This window comes from Capricornis sumatraensis, chromosome 15, assembly GCF_032405125.1.
Source record: "Capricornis sumatraensis isolate serow.1 chromosome 15, serow.2, whole genome shotgun sequence".
Lineage (NCBI taxonomy): Eukaryota > Metazoa > Chordata > Mammalia > Artiodactyla > Bovidae > Capricornis > Capricornis sumatraensis.
The window spans coordinates 4,404,035-4,426,551 of NC_091083.1; the positions used below are offsets into that span (position 1 = coordinate 4,404,035).

Below are 22,517 nucleotides of genomic sequence, written 5' to 3' on the forward strand. Positions count from 1 at the left end.
CACCTGGAGTTCACTCAGACTCATGTCGATCGAGTCCGTGATGCCATCCAGCCATCTCATCCTCGGTCGTTCCCTTCTCCTCCTGCCCCCAATCCCTCCCAGCATCAGAGTCTTTTCCAATGAGTCAACTCTCGCATGAGGTGGCCAAAGTACTGGAGCTTCAGCTTGAGCATCATTCCTTCCAAAGAAATCCCAGGATTGATCTCCTTCAGAATGGACTGGTTGGATCTCCTTGCAGTCCAAGGGACTCTCAAGAGTCTTCTCCAACATCACAGTTCAAAAGCATCAATTCTTCAGCACTCAGCCTTCTTCACAGTCCAACTCTCAAATCCATATATGACCACAGGAAAAACCATAGCCTTGACTAGACGGACCTTAGTCGGCAAAGTAATGTCTCTGCTTTTGAATATACTATCTAGGTTGGTCATAACTTTTCTTCCAAGGAGTAAGCGTCTTTTAATTTCATGGCTGTAGTCACCATCTGCAGTGATTTTGGAGCCCCAAAAAATAAAGTCTGACACTGTTTCTACTGTTTCCCCATCTATTTGCCATGAAGTAATGGGACCAGATGCCATGATCTTTGTTTTCTGAATGTTGAGCTTTAAGCCAACTTTTTCACTCTCCTCTTTCACTTTCATCAAGAGGCTTTTTAGCTACTCTTCACTTCCTGCCATAAGGGTGGTGTCATCTGCATATCTCAGGTTATTGATATTTCTCCTGGCAATCTGTATTCCAGCTTGTGTTTCTTCCAGTCCAGTGTTTCTCATGATGTACTCTGCATAGATGTTAAATAAGCAGGGTGACAATATACAGCCTTGACATACTCCTTTTCCTATTTGGAACCAGTCTGTTGTTCCATGTCCAGTTCTGACTGTTGCTTCCTGACCTGCATACAGATTTCTCAAGAGGCAGGTTAGGTGGTCTGGTATTCCCATCTTTTGAAGAATTTTCCACAGTTTATTGTGATCCACACAGTCAAAGGTTTTGGCATAGTCAAGAAAGCAGAAATAGATGTATTTCTGGAACTCTCTTGCTTTTTCCATGATCCAGCGGATGTTGGCAATTTGATTTCTGGTTCCTCTGCCTTTTCTGTGAGTATGGTTTCAGTGTGTCTGCCTTCTGATGCCCTCTTGCAACACTTACCACCTTACTTGGGTTTCTCTTACCTTGGCATGGGGTATCTCTTCACGGCTGCTCCAGCAAACCACAGCCACTGTTCCTTACCTTGGACAAGGGGTATCACCTTACTGCCACTGTTCCTGACCTTCAACGTGGGATAGCTCCTCTAGGCCCGCTTGTGCCTGCGCAGTCGCCACTCCTCAGGTTGCTCCTCTTGGGCCCCGGCCCAGGCCTCAGGAGTGGGTGGCTCCTCAAGGTCACTGCCCCTGGCCTTGGACGCGGGGTAGCTCCTCCTGGCCACCGCCCCGACCTTGGACGCAGGGTGTCTCCTCCCGGCCACTGCCCCTGACCTCAGACGCCGGGTAGCTCCTCTTAAAATCCTGAAAGATGATGTTATGAAAGTGCTGCACTCAATAGGCCAGCAAGTTTGGAAAACTCAGCAGTGGCCACAGGACTGGAAAAGGTCAGTTTTCATTCCAATTCCAAAGAAGGGCAATGCCAAAGAATGCTCAAACTACCACACAATTGCATTCATCTCACATGCTAAAAAAGTAATGCTCAAAATTCTCCAAGCCAGACTTCAGCAATAGGTGAACCGTGAACTCACTGATGTTCAAGCTGGTTTTGGAAAAGGCAGAGGAACCAGAAATCAAATTGCCAACATCTGCTGTATCACGGAAAAAGCAAGAGAGTTCCAGAAATACATCTATTTCTGCTTTCTTGACTATGCCAAAGCCTTTGACTGTGTGGATCACAATAAACTGTGGAAAATTCTGAGAGAGATGGGAATACCAGACCACCTAACCTGCCTCTTGAGAAATCTGTATGCAGGCCAGGAAGCAACAGTTAGAACTGGACATGGAATAAGAAACTGGTTCCAAATAGGAAAAGAAGTACGTCAAGGCTGTATATTGTCACCCTGCTTATTTAACATCTATGCAGAGTACATCATGAGAAATGCTGGACTGGAAGAAACACAAGCTGGAATACAGATTGCCGGGAGAAATATCAATAACCTGAGATATGCAGATGACACCGCCCTTATGGCAGGAAGTGAAGAGCAGCTAAAAAGCCTCTTGATGAAAGTGAAAGAGGAGAGTGAAAAAGTTGGCTTAAAGCTCAACATTCAGAAAACAAAGATCATGGCATCTGGTCCCATTACTTCATGGCAAATAGATGGGGAAACAGTAGAAACAGTGTCAGGCTTTATTTTTTGGGGCTCCAAAATCGCTGCAGATGGTGACTACAGCCATGAAATTAAAAGACGCTTACTCCTTGGAAGAAAAGTTATGACCAACCTAGATAGTATATTCAAAAGCAGAGACATTACTTTGCCGACTAAGGTCCGTCTAGTCAAGGCTATGGTTTTTCCTGTGGTCATGTATGGATGTGAGAGTTGGACTGTGAAGAAGGCTGAGTGCTGAAGAATTGATGCTTTTGAACTGTGATGTTGGAGAAGACTCTTGAGAGTCCCTTGGACTGCAAGGAGATCCAACCAGTCCATTCTGAAGTGGAGCAATCCTGGGATTTCTTTGGAAAGAATGATGCTCAAGCTGAAGCTCCAGTACTTTGGCCACCTCATGCGAGAGTTGACTCATTGGAAAAGACTCTGATGCTGGGAGGGATTGGGGGCAGGAGGAGAAGGGAACGACCGAGGATGAGATGGCTGGATGGCATCACGGACTCGATCGACATGAGTCTGAGTGAACTCCAGGTGTTGGTGATGGACAGGGAGGCCTGGCGTGCTGCGATTCATGGGGTTGCAAAGAGTTGGACACGACTGAGTGTCTGAACTGAACTGAACTGCCTTTTCTAAAACCAGCTTGAACATCGGGGAGTTCTCGGTTCACATATTGCTGAAGCCTGGCTTGGAGAATTTTGAGCATTACTTTACTAGCATGTGAGATGAGTGCAATTGTGCAGTAGTTTGAGCATTCTTTTGCATTGTCCTTCTTTGGAATTGGAATGAAAACTGACCTTTTCCAGTCCTGTGGCCACCGCTGAGTTTTCCAAAATACTCTTAGCAACCTTACAAATGGAAAAAGAGTTTATCTATGAATGGTCTCAGAGCTCCCAATGAGAAGAGCAACAATTTTAACCCAGGTGAATGACTCCAGAGCCTAAGTGTGCTCTCTCTTTCTCTCTCTTTTAACTTTTTACTCTATTCTTTTCCCCAAGTTTTTATTTTGAAAAGTACTTCTTTGTTGCTAATATTTTCTTTAGGTTGTTTTTGCCCCCAATGATGTAATGAAGATAATATATTCCATTTAGTTGTCAGATTACTTTCAGTATAATTTAGTTCAGTAGCTAAGTCACGTTGGACTTTTTGTGTCCCCATTGACTGCAGCACAGCAGGTTTCCCTGTCCTTCAGTTTCTCCTGGAAAGTGAAGTCGCTCAGTTGTGTCTGACTCTTTGCGACCCCATGGACTGTAGCCTTCCAGGCTCCTCTGTCCATGGGATTTTCCAGGCAATAGTACTGGAGTGGATTGCCATTTCCTTCTCCAGGGGATCTTCCCAACCCAGGGACTAAACCCAGGTCTCCTGCATTGTAGACAGATGCTTTACTGTCTAAGGAGTTTGCTCAAAATCCTATCCATTGAGTTGATGATGCCATCAACCATCTCATCCTCTGTCATCCCCTTCTCTTCCTGCTGTCAATCTTTCCCAGCATCAGGGTCTTTTTCAATGAGTTGGCTCTTCTTATCAGGTAGCAAAAGTATTGAGTCTCAGCTTCAGCAGAAGTCCTTCCAATGAATATTCAGGGATGATTTTCTTTAGGATTGACTGATTTGATCTCCGTGCTGTCCAAAGGACTCTCAAGAATCTTCTCCAACACCACAGTTGGAAAGCATCAATTCGTTGGCATTCAGCCCTCTTTATGGTCTGATTCTCACATCTGTGCATGACTACTGGAAAAAACATAGCTTGAACTATAAGTACTTGGATGCAATCTCAAAAACGACAGAATGATCTCTGTTCATTTCCAAGGCAAACCATTCAATATCACGGTAATCCAAGTCTATGCCCCGACCAGTAACGCTGAAGAAGTTGAAGTTGAACAGTTCTTTGGGGACCTACAAGACTTTCTAGAACTAACACCCAAAAAAGATGTCCTATTCATTACAGGGGACTGAAATGCAAAAGTAGGAAGTCAAGAAACACCTGGAGTAAAAGGCAAATTTGGCCTTGGAACAGGGAAAGAAGCAGGGCAAATGCTAATAGAGTTTTGCCAAAAGAACGCACTGGTCATAGCAAACACCCTCTTCCAATAACACAAGAGAAGACTCTACACATGGACATCATCAGATGATCGACACTGAAATCAGACTGATTATATTCTTTGCAGCCAAAGATGGAGAAGCTCTATACAGTCAACTATAACAAGACCAGGAGCTGACTGTGGCTCAGATCATGAATTCCTTATTGACAAATTTACACTTAAATTGAAGAAAGTAGGGAAAACCACTAGACCATTCATGTATCACCAAAGTCAAATCCCTAATGATTATACACTGGAAGTGAGAAATAGACTTAAGGGACTAGATCTGATAGACAGGGTGCCTGATGAACTATGGATGAAGGTTCGTGACATTGTACAGGAGAGAGGGATCAAGACCATCCCCAAGAAAAAGAAATGCAAAAAAGCAAAATGGCTGTCTGAGGAGGCCTTACAAATAGCTGTGAGAAGAAGAGAAGTGAAAGGCAAAGGAGAAAAGGAAAGATATTTGAATGCAGTGTTCCAAAGAATAACAAGGAGAGATAAGAAAGCCTTCCTAAGCAATCAATGCAAAGGAATAGAGGAAAACAATAGAATGGGAAAGACAAGAAATCTCTTCATGAAAATTAGAGATACCAAGGGAACTTTCTATGCAAAGATTGGCTCAATAAAGGGCAGAAATGGTATGGACCTAAGAGAAGCAGAAGATATTAAGAAGAGGTGGCAAGAATACACAAAAGAATTGTACAAAGAAAGATCTTCACAACCCAGATAATCACGATACTCTGATCACTCACCTAGAACCAGACATCCTGAAATGTGAGGTCAAGTGGGCCTTAGGAAGCATCACTATGAACAAAGCTAGTGAAGGTGATGGAATTCCAGTTGAGCTCTTTCAAATTCTAAAAGATGATGCTGTGAAAGTGCTGCACTCAATATGCCTGAAAATTAGGAAAACTCAGCAATGGCCACAGGACTGGAAAAGTAAGTTTTCATTCCAATCCCAACCAAAGGCAATGCCAAAGAATGCTCAAACTATGGCATAATTGCAGTCATCTCATACGCTAGTAAAGTAATGCTCAAAATTCTCCAAGCCAGCCTTCAGCAATACATGAATCATGAACTTCCAGATGTTCAAGCTGGTTTTAGAAAAGGCAGAGGAACCAGAGATCAAATTGCCAACATCCGCTGGATCATTGGAAAACCAAGGGAGTTCCAGAAGAACATATATTTCTGCTTTTTGACTATGCCAAAGCCTTTGATTGTATGTATCACAACAAACTGGAAAATTCTGAAAAAGATGGGCATACCAGACTACCTGACCTGCCTCTTGAGAAACCTGTATGCAGGTCAGGAAGGAACAGTTAGAACTGCACATGAAAAAACAGACTGGTTCCAAATAGGAAAAGGAGTATGTCAAGGCTGTATATTGTCACCCTGCTTATTTAACTTATATGTAGAGTGCATCATGAGAAACACTGGGTTGGAAGAAGCACAAGTTGGAATCAACATTTCTGGGAGAAATATCAATCACCTCAGATATGCAGATGACACCACCCTTATGGCAGAAAGTGAAGAAGAACTAAGGAGCCTCTTGATAAAAGTGCAAGAGGAGACTGGGAAAGTTGGCTTAAAGCTCAACATTCAGAAAACTAAGATCATGGCCTCTGGTCCCATGACTTCATGGCAAATAAATGGGGAAACAGTGGACAGTGTCAGACTTTATTTTTCTGGGTTCCAAAATCACTGCAGACGGTGATTGCAGCCATGAAATTAAAGGACACTTACTCCTTGGAGGGAAAGTTATGACCAAACTAGACAGGATATTAAAAAGCAGAGACATTACTTGGCCAACAAAAGTCTGTCTAGTCAAGGCTATGGTTTTTCCAGCAGTCTTGTATGAATGTGAGAGTTGGACTATAAAGAAAGCTGAGTGCAGAAGAAGTGATGTTTTTGAGCTGTGGTGTTGGAGAAGACTCTTGATAATCCCTTGGACTGCAAGAGGATCCAACCATTCTATCTAAAGGAGATCAGTCCTGGGTGTTCATTGGAAGGACTGATGTTGAAGTTGAAACTCCAATATTTTGGCCACCTGATGCGAAGGGCTGACTCATTGGAAAAGACCCTGAGGCTGGGAAAGATCGAAGGTGGGAAGAGAAGGGGATGACAGAGGATGAGATGGTTGGATGACATCACCCGATCAATGGACATGGGTTTGTGTGGACTCTGGGAGTTGGTGATAGACAGGGAGGCCTGGCATGCTGTGGTTCATGGGGTCACAGAGTTGGACATGACTAAGCAACTGAACTGAATTGAACTGAACTGACTATAAGGTCCCTATAGTGATGTCTCTGATTTTTAATACACTGTTAGGCTTGTCAGAGAGGCTTCCTAGGTGATGCTAGCTGTAAGAACCTGCCTGCCAATAGAGGATTGTCCCCTGGGTGTGGACAATCTCCTGGAGGAGGAAATGGCAACCGACTCTAGTACTCTTGCTGGAGAATCCCATGGACAAAGGAGCCAACAGTCCTTAGGGTCACAAAGAGTTGCACATGACTGAAGCGACTTGGCACAAGCACAGGTAAGCTGGGTTTGTCATATCTTTTTTTCCAAGTAGCAAGCATCTTTTAATTTCATGGCTGTAGTCCCCATCCACAGTGATTTTGCAGCCCAAGAAAATAAAGTCTGGCACGGTTCCGATTTTTTTCTTAATCTCGTCTGCTTCTGTTAGGTCCTTACCATTTCTATTCTTTTTGTGCCCATCTTCACATGAAATTTTCCCTTGGTATCTCTAATTTTCTTGAATAGATCTCTAGTATTTCCCATTCTATTGTTTCCCTGTTTGTTTGCATTGTTCAGTTAAGAAGGCTGTCTTATCTCTCCTTGGTATTCAGTTTACTTAAGTCTCCTTAAATACAAAAAATAGTGTCTGATTTTTAAGGTGTTTTGTTTTGTTTGACCTTTGCCCCATGCCTTGTCGCAGTTATCTACTGTTGCCCAACAAGCTACCCTACAACTCAGTGGTTTAATGCCAGTATACAGCCACCATCCTTTAATTATGGTCACATACTGCCCGTCAGAATCATGGACAGAGCACAGTGAGGATGGCTTGTCTTTGCTCTGTGATGCCTGATGTCTCATCAGTTATCTGGCTACATGCTGGGATCATCTGAAGGTTTCTTCACTCATACATCTGCTACTTGAACTGTTATGATTCAAAGACTGGACTCAGCTGTGGTTGTCAATTGGCACACCTACATGTGGCCTTGCCATATTGCTTAGCCTCCCTTACAACATGGCAGCCTCAGAGGAGTTAGGCTCCAGATTTAACACCAGTGTTCTAGCACTACATTGTAGAAGCTGCAAAGCCCTCAGTGACCTTGCCTCAGAAGCCACATAGTGTCACTTCTGATCTACTGTACTGATCAATACAGAAGAAGGTACACAGATTATCTACCTTTTAATGGGAATAGTGTCAAAGAATTTATACCATGTTTTAAACCAACAGAATATCATTAATCTCTTTGAAGAATCCAAACTGCTTAAATGCATTTCTAACATCATGACATATTGATTCTTTTGCAAATTGTGCTATTAATACTAGCTCTCAACTTTTCTTTTATAATTCTAGTTTGGAGCAGGTTTTGGTTAGTTAAGTTAAAATAGCTCTAAAACAGTTAAACAATAAGGGACATATTTCAAAATTTTTAATTACATTGAATCCTAAGTTGGTTGTGTTGGTAGCAAGCAGGAGGGCCTTCAACAAAACTGCCTTTTACTGATGAAAGAAAAAGACTATGTATGACTTTCATTTCCTCTTACCCACATCACTAAATCGAAGCAACGTATAACACCTGTAAACTCAGAAAGACCATTGACCCATACCACCTCATAGTATGCACCATGCGCACTGCGACATGCTATGGAAAGCAAGAGTGGTGTGCTGTTCTTCTAAAAAGTGAAAACAAAATGTACTTTTCAACAAACCAAGAACAATTTTTAAATAAGGTTTTTGTGTGCTCAGTTGTGTCTGATTCTTTGCAGACCCATTGACTCTAGCCCATCAAGCTCTTCTGTCCATGGAATTTTCCAGGCAAGAATACCGGAATGGGTTGCCATTTCCTACTCTAGGGGATCTCCCCAACCCATGGATCAAATTCATATCGCTGGTGTCTCCTGCACCATCAGGTGAATTCTTCACCCCTGTGTCACCAGGGAAGCCCTATTGATAAGTTTATTAATGTATAATTTACATATAATAAGATGCACTCTTTCTTGATATGCCATTCTATGATTTTTGACAAATTAAAATATATGATCCCAGTCAGATAACTACTACAACAATTATGTTGTTGAATAATCCCATCACTTCAAATGATAATCTACTGTGCCTTTATAGTCAGCTCGTTTCATCCATTTCCAGCCTTTGGCAACCACTGATCCCATTTCTGCATAATCTTTCATATATGTGGAGTCACTTACCATAATGTATTTGAGATTCATCCAGTTGTATTTATCCATAGCTCATTATCTTCTCTTGCTGTGAAGTATTCTATTGTAAGACTATCAGTTCAGTTCAGTTGCTCAGTCGTGTCTGACTCTTTGCGACCCCATGAACTGCAGACTATACCACATTTAAAAAAATCTATTCACCCAATGAGGAAAACTTGGGCTGATTTCAATATACAGCATTTGAAAAATAGCAGAAAAGAGTTAAAATGTATCTTGTCATAGAGTCTTTAACTTCTCAACTGTCTTCATATTTCCAGGTTATTTTGAGTTTTTTACTAACAAAAGTTAAAAATAATAAATCTGATGGTAACCATGCAAGTTTGGTGGGGAACAGTGGTCTCTTTCTAATCAATTGTTTTCTCATTGAATTTCTTCTGGTTTAATGTAGTTGCTCTTGCTTCCCAACCAGCGTGTTTATGGAGAACATCGAAAGATGATTATATTTCAATGGAGAGCAGCTGGCCTCATAGCAACTGGATGACAAAGGGATTATCCAAGTGTATAATTTGTAAAAATTGGGTCAGAAGTCAGATTTGGGGATGGAACATCCTCTCTGGCTGATGTTTAAGGCTCAGTCCTTGATGATGCTGTTGATTAGGCTATCATGAGCTTTCTGCAGGCAGATAGTGAACAGTCAAGGGCAGTGGGAGGCCCCTTGGAGAAAGAACATGAATATTTCTGCTTTTCCCATTATCTGGCTCCTTCTCAGCAATAACTCAGTGAGTCATTGCACATGGTGTGCAAGATTTCAATAGGTTAGAAATGAATTTTAAATCCATTAAAAATGAGCCTGTATCTACATTGTCTCCATGACCCCTTGCCTTTAAAACAACTGAGAACAATGCTGTCTCACTGATTTTCTCCTGCTACTGTACCATTTGCATAAAACAGGGGTAGCACAAACACTTCCCTGTCAACTCCACACAATGTGCTTGCCCAATTCTCTAATTTCACTGTCAGTGAAGTAATCTTTTCTCCTTTGTTCAAAGGCTCTCCAAATCACTGTAAGTAATGCCAATGCACACTGAATTTAAGTTAACTCATACTTGTGCCTTTCCCACTAACTTTGAATCTGGTTAAAAACAAAAACAAAAAACAAGACCTAAAAAATTAGAGATGAGTCCTGGAGTGAGTCACTCACTACTCAAGCTCTCTGATTTTGTGACAGCCAATATTTCTAAAAAGAAGAAAAATAATAGGAAAAGAAAAATGTTACCCATCATGCTTAAAGCTTCAAGTTAGATGGTTTTTTAAAATTTATTTTCAGTCCTTTTCATTTTATAATACTTCTTTGCCTTAAGGAGTTTCAATCAAAAGCCTAAAATGAGTCTCAACTTAGATTTACCTGTCATCCATCTGTTTTCTGTTTTTCTCTCCCAAGTAGCTCCCATTGATACTGTCTCAGTAACTTTCATCAGCCGTGTGCTGGTTATATGTGACTAGACATTCAGAGTTATCCACAGATACTTCAACTAGGGACCACAAAATATACACTTATTTGTCTACAGTGTTCATTCTTTAATTGGAATATAATTGCTTTACAATGTTGTATTCGTTTCTGCTGTAGAAGAAAGTGAATCAGCCATACGAATACCCAAACGCTTCCTCTTCACCTTCCCTCTCCCTCCCCAGGCCATCCCTCTAGGTCAAAAGAGCACTGAGCTGAACTTCCTGTGGTTTATAGCAGCTTCCCACTGGCTATCTATTTTACACATGGTATACACTGTTCATATTTGCACAATGACTGTGAATGAAAGCAGATTTTATTATTTTCATCATCCATTAGACTGGTAGTTTTAAATAAGTACTTAACCAAATGTATTGCTTCATGGATCAGAGCTTTGTCATGGTGAAGGGTTTTGCATAACTCAATGAAGATATGAGCCAGGCCATGCAGGGCCACCTAAGACAGACAGGTCATAGTGAAGAGTTCTGACAAAACGTGGTCTACTGGAAGAGGAAAAGGAAAACCACTCCAGTATTCTTTACACAGAACTCCATGAAAAGTATGAAAAGACAAAAATATGTGATGCCAGAAGATGACCCCCATAGGTTAGAAGGTATCCAATATGCTACTGAGGAAGAGTAAAGGGCAATTGCAAATAGCTCCAGAAAGAAGAAGCAGCCAGGCCAAAGTAGAAATGATGTTCAGTTGTTGATGTGTCTGGTGGTGAAATTAAAGCTTGATGCTGCAAAGAACAATATTGGATAGGAACTTGGAATATTAGGTCCATGAATTAAGGTAAATTGGGCATGGTCAAGCAGGAGATAGCAAGAATGAACATCAACATCATAGGAATCAGTAAACTAAAATGGACAGGAATGGGCAAATTTAATTCAGATGACCATTACATCTATTACTGTGGACAAGAATCCCTTGGGGAAAATGGAGTAGCCATTATCATCAACAAAAGATTCCAAAGTGCAGTATTTTGGTGCAAACTCAAAAATGACAGAATGATCTCAGACCCTTTCCAAGGCAAACCGTTCAGCATCACAGTAATCCAAGTCTATGCCCCAACCACCTATGCTGAAGACAGATGTTGACTGCTTCTATGAAGATTTACAAGGCTTGCTAGAACTAGCACCAAAAGAGATATCCTTTTCATCACAGAGAATGTGAATTCAAAAGTAGGAAATCAAAAGATACATGGAGTAACAGGCAAGTTTGGCCTAGGAGTACAAAATGTAGCAAAATGAAGGGCAAAGGCTAACAGTTTTGTCAAGAGAACACACTGGTCAAAACAAACATTCTTTTTCAACACAAGAAAAGGCTACACATGGACATTACCAGATGGTCAATATCAGAATCAGATTGATAATATTCTGTGCAGCCAAAGATGGGATATCTCTATACAGTCAGCAAAAATAAGGCCTAGACTTGACGGTATCTCAGATAATGAGCTCCTTATTGAAAAAATCAGGCTTAAGCTGAAGAAAGTAGGGAAAACTACTAAGCAAATCAGGTATGACATAAATCAAAACCTTTATGATTATATACTGGAGGTGATGAATAGACTCAAAGGATTAGGTCTGGTAGATAGTGTGCGGTAAAGAACTATGGATGGAGGTTCATAGCACTGTACAGGAGGCAGTGATCAAAACCATCTCAAAGAAAAAGAAATGCAAGAAGGCAAAGTGGTTGTCTGAGTAGGCTTTGCTGAGAAAATTGAAGTGAAAGGCAAGGGAGAAAGGGAAAGATATACGCAATTGAGTGCAGAGTTCCAGAGAATAGCAAGGAGAGATAAGAAGGACTTCTTAAATGAACAATGAAATAATGCAAAGAAATAGAGGAAAACAATAGAATGGGAAAGACTAGAGATCACTTCAAGAAAACTAGAGCTATCAAGAGAACATTTCATGCAAGGGTGGGCATGATAAAGGACAGAAATTGTAAGGACCTAACATAAGCAGAAGAGATTAAGAAGAGGTGACAAGAATACACAGAAGAGCTATACATAAAAGGTCTTAATGACCTGGGTAACCAGGATGGTGTGGTCACTCACCTAGAGCCAGACATACTAAAGTGTGACGTCAACTGGGCCTTAGGAAGCATGACTACCAGCAAAGATAGTGGAGGTGATGGACTTCCAGTTGAGCTGCTTAAAATCCTGAAAGATGACGCTGTTAAAATGCTGCACTCAATATGCTAGCAAATTTTGAAAACTCAGCAGCTACAGGACTAGAAAGGGTCAGTTTTCATTCCAATCCCAAAGAAGTGTAATGCCAAAGAATGTTCAAACTACCATGAAATTGTTCTATTTTCACATGCTAGTAAAGTTATGCTCAAAATCCTTCAAGGTAGGCTTCAGTAGTACATGAACTGAGAACCTCCAGATGTACCACCAGGGTTTAGAAAAGGCAGAGAAATCAGAGATCAAGCTGTTAACATTTGTTGGATCATAGCAAAAGCAAGGGAATTCCAAAAAACTTCTGCTTTATTGCCTATGCTAAAGCCTTGACTGTGTGCATCACAGAAAACTGTGGAAAATTCTGAAAGAGATGGGAATACCAGACCACCATATCTGAAGGTCCAGAAGCAACAGTTAGAACTGGACATGGAACAACTCACTGGTTCCAAATTGGGAAAGACTACAAGGCTGTATATTGTCATCTGCTTATTTAACTTATATGAGGAGTACATCATTCATAATGCCAGGCTGAATGAATCACAGGCTGGAATCAAGATTGCCAGGAGAAATATCAACAATCTCAGATGTGCAGATGATACCACTCTAATGGCAGACAGAAAAGAGGAACTAAAGGGCCTCTTTAGTTGAGGTGAAAGAGGAGAGTGAAATGAGGAGAAGTGATGAGGGTGAAAGAGGAGAGTGAAAAAGCTGGCTTAATGCTCAACATTAAAAAAACAAAAATCATGGCATCTGGTCACATCACTTGATGGCAAATAGACATGGAAAAAGTACAAGGAAATCAAACGTGTGATCCTAAAGGTAATCAACCCTGAATATTCATTGGAAGGACTTGTGCTGAAGTTGAAACTAAAAGTTTGAACACATAATGGGAAGAGTCAACTCATTGGAAAAATCACTGATGCTGGGAAAGATTGAGGGCAAGAGGAGAAGGAGTGACAGAGGATGAGATGGTTGGATGGCATCACCGACTCAATGCACATGAATCTGAGCAATCTGAGAGACAGTGAAAGGCAGAGGAGCCTGTCGAACAATGGGGTCACAAAGGGTCGCACATGACTTAGCAACTGAACAGCAACTACTACTAACTGTGTATAAGTGAAAGTGAAAGTTTTAGTCGCTCAATTTTGTCCACCTCTTTGTGCTCCATGGACTGTAGGCTGAGAGGCTCCTCTGTTCATGGTATTTTCTAAGCAAGAATTCTAGCGTGGATTGCCATTTTATATTCCAGGGGATCTTCCCTACCAAGGGATCGAACCTGGGTCTCCTGCACTGCATGCAGATTCTTTACCATCTGAGCCACCACAGAAGCCCAATTGTCAATAATTATATAAATATGTATCTATATTTATGAAATGTTTATCTAATGAATGTACAGATGTACAGGCATACATATGTGTATGTTTAATGCATAATGTCTGTATAACTTTTGACATGAATGTAAGCTTGTGGGATTCCCATGACGGAACCTTCAGTGACTCATGGTACCTGCAGGTCTCTGACATCGTCCCTTCCTTTCTTTCACTTGCTTACTTTACTTTGACCTGTAGGCCTCTTAGTTTCTTAAACATATCAAACTAATCCCCTCATTCTGGTCTTTGTCCTGGATGTCCTCCATACTAGGAAGCTCTTCCTCTGATGCAAGCGGCACCAACTCCCTCATGTCTTGAATATTTCAGCTGAGCATCACACACTGAGAAAGACTTTTCTTTGCCAACTGAACAGAGCTACCCATTCATTCTAGTTCTTTTTTTGTTTCTCTTGAATTTTCCTTTCTTCCTAAATGTACTGCCAGTCCTCTGCAGCAGGGGTGGGTCCTCTAATGGCTCCCCCTTCCCATGTCTTCCACTTTGTGGGGTTCCCACTCCGAGAATACAATCTTTTCTGTCTGGGTCTTCCTCTGGCTACAAATCATGCTTAGCATGCACAAAGGAGCTGGCCAAAGGGCCGTGTGTTCATGTCCTATGAACAGCCCTCAACCAATGATGGCTGAAAGGTAATGGGCTGCGGGGGACGACCCGTGAAGGGTCGAATCCTGGGAGCTGCTCCGCAGGTATGCGGAGCCTTAGGCGTTGACCTAAGCTCCCTGTCCCGCCACCCTCAAGAATTTTTACAGCCCTTAAGGCTCCAGGCCGTCTTGCTCCAGGAGGTCTGGCTCTTGCAACATGTCTTAAAAGATAGATTACTTATGCATACATTGGTAGGGGTCTGGTGATAGTATTTTGAGATTAAAGAATAACCCTGTACATGTCTTAAGTCACGTACTTTACCCTATAAATACCGTGGCCTAATAAAGGAAGGCATCAGACATAGTGGGTCTGATCCTCTCAACCCCATCTTTTCTCTCTCTCTTATTTTTCCACGCAGGGACGCTCCGTTTCTCTCCCCTTGCAGGTGCGACTCTTGCTTGTGCTGGCCGCGGCAGGTGGCGCCCAACGTGGGGCCCGAGATCGACAGCTTCTCCTCGCCACTGCTCATATTAAGTCGAAAAGAGTGAGTATATAGGTATACTAGCGACTATCAAGGAAGGAGCAGTAAGGTATATCGTTGAGAGTATAAATATGGGACAGACGCATAGTCGTCAACTCTTTGTACATATGCTATCTGTAATGTTAAAACACTGGGGAATTACTATTTCTAAACCTAAATTAACCAATTTTCTTTCATTTATTGAAGAAGTTTGTCCTTGGTTCCCCAGAGAAGGCACGGTGAGCTTAGAGACGTGGAAAAAGGTAGGGGAACAAATTCGGGCTCATTATACTTTACATGGCCCTGAAAAGGTTCCTGTAGAAACTTTATCTTTTTGGACACTAATTCGGGATTGCTTGGATTTTGATAATGATGAATTAAAACGTTTAGGAAATTTATTAAAACAGGAAGAAAATCCTCTTCATGTTCCTGATTCGGAGCCCACGTATGCTGTTCCCAAGGGAATTAAAGGTGACCCTCCCTTTTGTAACTTGTCGCGTCCGCCAGATAATGATGATTCACTTTCCTCCACAGATGAGGCAGAATTAGATGAAGAGGCTGCTAAATACCATCAAGAAGATTGGGGTTTTTTGGCACAAGAAAAGGGGGCGTCAACATCTAAAGATGATTTGGTTGAATGTATAAAAAATCTCACTGTTGCCTTGCAGAACTTAGGAATTAAGTTTCCTAGTAACAGTTTAAAATCCCCTTCTGCTCCCATTCTCCCTCCTGCCTATGCTCCTTCCGTAGTTGCTGGTCTCGATCCCCCTCTGGGGCCTCCTCCTCCTCCTCCATCTGAGATGGTGTCTCCGCTACAAAAGGCATTGAGACAAGCACAACGACTTGGTGAGGTTGTCTCCGATTTTTCCCTTGCTTTTCCTGTCTTTGAAAATAATAACCAGCGTTTCTATGAAGCACTGCCTTTCAAGCAATTGAAAGAGTTAAAGGTCTCTTGTTCACAATACGGTCCTACCGCTCCATTCACTATTGCTATGATAGAAAATCTGGGTACTCAAAATCTACCCCCAAATGATTGGAAACAAATAGCTAGAGCTTGTCTTTCAGGGGGAGATTATTTATTATGGAAATCTGAATATTTTGAACAGTGTGCCCACATAGCTGATATTAATCGGCAGCAAGGTATACAAACCTCCTATAAAATGTTAATTGGTGAAGGCGCTTTCCAGGCTACTAATACTCAACTTAATTTTTTGCCTGGTGCATATGCACAAATATCAAATGCAGCCAGACAGGCATGGAAAAAACTTCCTAGCTCCAGTACTAAGACAGAAGATCTTTCAAAAGTCCGACAGGGACCTGATGAGCCTTATCAGGACTTCATGGCACGACTTTTAGATACTATAGGTAAGATAATGTCAGATGAAAAGGCTGGGATAGTATTGGCAAAACAATTGGCTTTTGAAAATGCTAACTCTGCCTGTCAAGCTGCTTTATGACCTTATAAAAAAAAGGCAGATCTGTCTGATTTTATTCGTATTTGTGCTGACATTGGACCCTCCTACATGCAAGGCATTGCTATGGCAGAGGCATTACAAGGAAAAAACATTAAAGAGGTACTTTTTTAGCAACAAGCCAATATCTCCTTTTTTGGTCTTACTACGCAATATCCTATGTGCTTTTCTTATCAATTGCAACATCCTCACTGTATACAGGTGTCAGCGGATATATCATATCCTCGAGTGACTATTTCTGGCATCGATGAAAAAACCGGGAAAAGATCGCACCGTGACGGGGCGGGACCTCTCGACATTCCGTTTTGTGACAAACATCTAAGCATCCGCATAGGAATAGACACTCCTTGGACTTTATGTCGAGCCCGGGTTGCGTCGGTGTACAACATCAACAATGCCAATACCACTTTTCTATGGGATTGGGCACCTGGAGGAAAGCCTAATTTTCCTGAATATCGAGGACAGCATCCACCCATTCTCTCTGTAAACACTGCTCAGATATTTCAAACAGAACTGTGGAAACTTTTGGCTGCTTTTGGTCATGGTAATAGTCTATATTTGCAACCCAATATCAGTGGGAGTAAATATGGTAATGTAGGAGTTACGGGATTTTTATATCCCCGAGCTTGTGTCCCTTACCCATTCATGCTGATACAAGGCCTTATGGAAATAATATTGTCATCAAATATTTATCATTTAAATTGTTCTAATTGCATACTTACCAATTGCATAAGAGGTGTTGCAAAAGGAGAACAAGTTTTAATAGTAAAACAACCTGCTTTTGTAATGCTACCTGTTGAAATAACTGAAGCTTGGTATGACGAGACTGCTTTAGAATTGCTACAACGCATTAACACGGCTCTTAGCCGCACTAAAAGAAGTGTGAGCCTGATTATTCTGGGTATAGTATCCTTAATCACCCTTATAGCAACTGCTGTTACTGCTTCTGTATCTCTAGCACAATCCATTCAAGCTGCTCATGCTGTAGATTCCTTGTCATATAATGTTACTAAAGTAATGGGAACACAAGAAAATATAGATAAAAAATTAGAAGATAGATTATCAGCTTTATATGATGTGGTTAGAGTTCTAGGAGAACAAGTTCAGAGCATTAGCTTTCGCATGAAAATTCAATGTCATGCTAATTATAAATGGATTTGTGTTACAAAAAAGGCTTATAATGCATCTGACTTTCCTTGGGATAAGGTGAAAAAACATCTACAAGGAATTTGGTTTAATACTAATGTTTCTCTAGATTTATTGCAATTACATAATGAAATTCTTGATATTGAAAATTCTCCTAAAGCTACTTTAAATATTGCTGATGCTGTTAACAATTTTGTGCAAAATTTATTTTCTAATTTCCCTAGCTTGCATTCACTATGGCGAAGCATAATTGCTGTGGGCGCGGTTTTGACTGTTGTGCTTATCGTGATTTGTTTGGCTCCTTGTTTTATTCGTAGTATTGTTAAAGAAGTTTTACATGTCAAAATTCTGATACATAAAAACATGTTGCAACAGCGACACCTTATGGAGCTTTTAAAAAATAAAGAGAGGGGAGATGCGGGGGACGACCCGTGAAGGGTCGAATCCTGGGAGCTGCTCCGCAGGTATGCGGAGCCTTAGGCGTTGACCTAAGCTCCCTGTCCCGCCACCCTCAAGAATTTTTACAGCCCTTAAGGCTCCAGGCCGTCTTGCTCCAGGAGGTCTGGCTCTTGCAACATGTCTTAAAAGATAGATTACTTATGCATACATTGGTAGGGGTCTGGTGATAGTATTTTGAGATTAAAGAATAACCCTGTACATGTCTTAAGTCACGTACTTTACCCTATAAATACCGTGGCCTAATAAAGGAAGGCATCAGACATAGTGGGTCTGATCCTCTCAACCCCATCTTTTCTCTCTCTCTTATTTTTCCACGCAGGGACGCTCCGTTTCTCTCCCCTTGCAGGTGCGACTCTTGCTTGTGCTGGCCGCGGCAATGGGCCACGGGGTGGGACCACTTTGAGCTGTACTTTGTGACAGAGCAGCACTGAGCCCCAGTTGCCCAGAGCACTAACAGCTCTTCAGTATACTCTTGCCTGTTTTCCTTCCCAGCTAACATCTTTCACGTAGGCCATTCATCCCATGTACTTGTTTCAGATCTGTTTCTGAGACATCTGACCTGAAACATTCTATAAAGCAGAATGTAAACCTCACTAAAAGCAGGAAACATCTGAAACTATTTATCATTATATTCACACCCCACACCCCTCACCCTGCCCCATCTCACACTCAAGATAGATATTTGTTGAATGATAAGGGATTACATTTGTATGCACATCTATGCTGTAGGACATGATTTGTATATTAAGAGGCTTTGCCATTGACCCTAGGATCTGCCTATCTCCCAATATAAAAAAAGTTCTTTATTGCCTGGGGCCTAAGTATTGAAGAGAAAACAAAAGCATACAGAGGAAATGAAACAACAGTGGGGGATTTAGGGGATTCTAAGTTGATATTTAAAATGTGTCTGAGAAATTGATTTGATTTTTCAGAGGAGGACTTTTTTGAGAGAGAAGAGGCTGTTTGAACATTCACCTTGTAGGAGAGGTCCAGCTACATGGCAGGGAGTGAGGACCAGGGATCAGGGGACCTAGGAACTTCCCACTCCACCATCATCCTGTGGTATTTCTCCACCAAACTTTTTCTGCTTCAACTTAGAGAGGAAAAGGGACAATTGGATACCTGGAGAATATCAGTGGCTTTAATAAAGTCATATGTTACTATCATTCACTCCAAAATAGTTATCATGAACTTCCCTGGTGATTAAGAATCCACCTGTCAATGCAGGAGACACAGGTTTGATCCCTGGTCCAGGAAGACTCCATACACCAAGGAGCAACTAAGCCTGTGCACCACAGCGATGTGCTCTAGCCCCCATGCTTCACAACAAGAGAAGCCACTGCGATGAGAAGCCCACTCATGGTAAATAGAGAGTAGCCCCCACTCACCGCAACTAGAGAAAGCCTGCTCGTAGCAATGAAGACCCAGCATAGCCAAAAATAAATAAATATTTTTTAAAAACAAAAAATAGTTATCATACACCTATTGTATATTTCCAGGAAATGTTTTAGGCTCTGAGGTTATTGCCATGAACCAACAACAAAAAACTCTTGGTCTGATAGAGCTTAGGTTTGAGTGGGGAGAGGCAGTTCAATGAGCAACATTTTAAACAGCATAGATAAGAATTTCAGTGATGAAAATAAATGTAAGAGAGTAGGGAGAAATGTTGTGTTTTATATGTGGGGGTGAGGGCAAGTCATTCTGATAAGAAGATATTTGAGCAGAAGCATAGAGGAAACGAGGAAGCGAGCTCTGCAGATACCTTTGAGGGACAGCTCCAAGCAGAAGCCATGAGGCTCAGTGCAGAAGTCATGCGTCCTGCTTGGCAAGTTTAAGCAGCTGCCAGAAGACTTGAGTCTGGGGGATGGAGAGTGAGATGCTGGGTGACAAAAGACAGAGCAAAGACCCTCTGGTGTGGAATGAAACTCTCCGTTATTTTCAAATTATCTTTATTTGACTTCAAGTCAATTAATTTGACAATCGTGAATTAATAGAGGAGTGAATGTATGATGAAGTTGCTTCATGGTCACAAAATGGCTGCTTTCCTCCAGCCTCAGGCCGCAAACTTAGGAAAAATAGCAAATGTTTACTTTTATACATAAAATTTCATTTGAAAAATGACAAGCATGTTAAAAAGTGCAAAGATCATGTTTGCAAATAGATGAATTTTCCCAAACTGAACATATCTGTGCAATAAATATCCAGTGATGGTGGTTAGTTGCTTAGTCGTGTCCTACTCACTGCAACTTGGACCGTAGCACACTAGGCTTCTCTGTCCATGGGATTTCCCAGGCAAGAATATCGGAGTGGTTTGCTTTTCCTTCTCCGAGGAATCTTCTTGACCCAGGGATTGAACCCAGGTCTCCTGTATTGCAAGCAGATTCTTTTCACTGACTGAGCCACCTGAAGAAATAAATGTGACTCAGCTTCCCAAAGGTAACCATTATTCTAACTTCTAGCATTATCCATTGCTTATCTCTTTTGAACGCTCTATAAATGGGATAAAATAATATGTATTCTTTAGTATCTGATATGTTTTGTTCAACATTATTCTGTAAGATGCATCTGTGTCATGGTATGTAGTTATATTTTGTTCATTTTGTTTGCTGGGTGTGAATTATTTGAGTTGAACAAACTGTAACTCATTTATCCATTCTGATATTGGTGGGCGTTTGTAGTTTTTAGTTTGGACTGCTACAAATAGTGCTTCTATGAACATCTTTATATCTTTTTGGTACACATCTTTGTGTCTGTTTAACTAGGAGTTGAATTGCTAGGTTAAAGAAAAGGCATTATTTTTCAGCTTTAGTAGATTTTGCCACATGGTTTTCCAGAGTGATGGAACAATTATTTTTTCTCCTTAAAGCAATGTGTTAGAATTTCTACTGATTCATATCAGACCACTGATAATGTCTTTGTCTTTAATTGGGGATTTGCAGTATAGTTGCTTTACAATGTTGTGTTAGTTTCAGCTGTGCAAGGAAGTAAATCAGCTGTGCATATATCTCCTCCCTCTTAAACCTCACTTTAGCCATTTTATGTCAAAGTATTGAACTGTAGTTTTCATTTCTCTTCTGTTGGTGATTAATGAAGTTAGCACTTTATATTTCCATTGGCAATTAAATGTTTATGTTTTAAAGGCTGCTAATAATTCATCCTACAAGTAGTTATGGGAATTATAAATGAAGACAATAATAGCATCTATACCACAGAGTGGTCAATAATTGCATGAAAGGATCCATGTTCAAACAGTCAATATGACACCTGGCAGAGAGTAAGAGCACAATTAACATTATATATTAATGTCAGTATTTTATCTGATAAACAAAGAATAGCCTAAAAATGTAATGATCTTTGCTGCTAAATATTCCATTTGAAGATGAAATCCAGAGTCACTGCTGAGTGAAAAAAAAAAAACCTGAATCACTTTCATGGAGCTAATAAAAATGAATGGGCACTGGAACAGAAATAAATTAATCAAAGTCACTTCAGACACTGCACTATTTTTGTTTCAATGATAAATATAATCTTAAATGTCTAAGTGAGGGCCAAAATAATGACATTAAAAGGTTTTATCTTTGACAGTGTATATGTACTGTAATTTGACTTTTGACATATTTCATTGACCCAGATATTTTTATCATTGGTCTATGAATGAATAATATCTATAAGATACACTGATAATACTCAGCACAATTAATCTGAGGCTTATTTTCATAATTGTCACCTTTTGATATCAGTTGAACTGTTAAGTGGAGTCTGGACTGCACTAATCTACTGCATAGGTAGATTAAACAGAAATTGACATGGAGAAACTTTAATAGCAAACTAGCATATGATGTAAACCTTAAAAGATGAGTAGGATATATTGGAGCTGAAGGCAAGAAGAATATATCAAGTCATTAAAAAATAACAATGAAAAAACTGACAAAATATTGTATATGTAATGTTCAGAGGATCATAAGGTCTGGAAACACAGGTACACAAAAGGTAGTAGAGGAATGCAGGCTGCAAAGATGATGGTGGATCTTGACTGTCTTTCTGGATTTTATTTTGTAGCCTTTAGGGACTAGGGAAATGATTTTGAATTGAAAAAAAGATGTGCATATAATCTGGGAAGGAAACTTTAAAACTTTGAAAAAAAATGGATGAAATCCATTAAGTTGGTAGCAAGAAAACCAGAAAGACTTTTGCAAGAGTCAGTATATGATGTGAGCCTGACTATAGGTTCAGTTCAGTTCAGTAGCTCAGTCGTGTCCGACTCTTTGTGACCCCATGAACCACAGCACTCCAGGCCTCCTTGCCCATCATCAACTTCCAAAGTTTACCCATACTCATGTCCATTGAGCCAGTGATACCATCCAACCATCTCATCCTCCGTCATCCTCTTCTCCTCCTGCCCCGAATCTTTCCCAGCATCAGGGTCTTTTCAAATGAGTCAGCTCTTCACATCAGGTGGCCAAAGTATTGGA

At 40.9% G+C, this 22,517-nt stretch overlaps 1 protein-coding gene across 1 annotated transcript; it reads left to right on the forward strand.

The window, feature by feature from the left end:
- The first annotated feature begins 14,498 nt into the window (after positions 1 to 14,498).
- LOC138091603 (endogenous retrovirus group K member 13-1 Env polyprotein-like) lies at positions 14,499 to 18,021 on the forward strand. Its single transcript, XM_068987515.1, has 3 exons — positions 14,499 to 14,552; positions 15,376 to 15,525; positions 16,555 to 18,021. The coding sequence occupies exons 1-3, from the start codon at positions 14,499 to 14,501 to the stop codon at positions 18,019 to 18,021; spliced, it is 1,671 nt and encodes a 556-aa protein (XP_068843616.1).
- The last annotated feature ends 4,496 nt before the right edge of the window (positions 18,022 to 22,517 follow it).

Excerpts from the sequence above, each read along its gene's own strand:
- LOC138091603 (XM_068987515.1), top strand. The coding sequence starts at position 14,499 with ATGGGCTGCGGGGGACGACCCGTGAAGGGTCGAATCCTGGGAGCTGCT. Across the intron at positions 14,553-15,375 it reads TCCTGGGAGCTGCTCCGCAG|GAAGAAAATCCTCTTCATGT; the intron begins GTATGCGGAGCC and ends TTATTAAAACAG. Across the intron at positions 15,526-16,554 it reads AGGCAGAATTAGATGAAGAG|CAACAAGCCAATATCTCCTT; the intron begins GCTGCTAAATAC and ends GTACTTTTTTAG.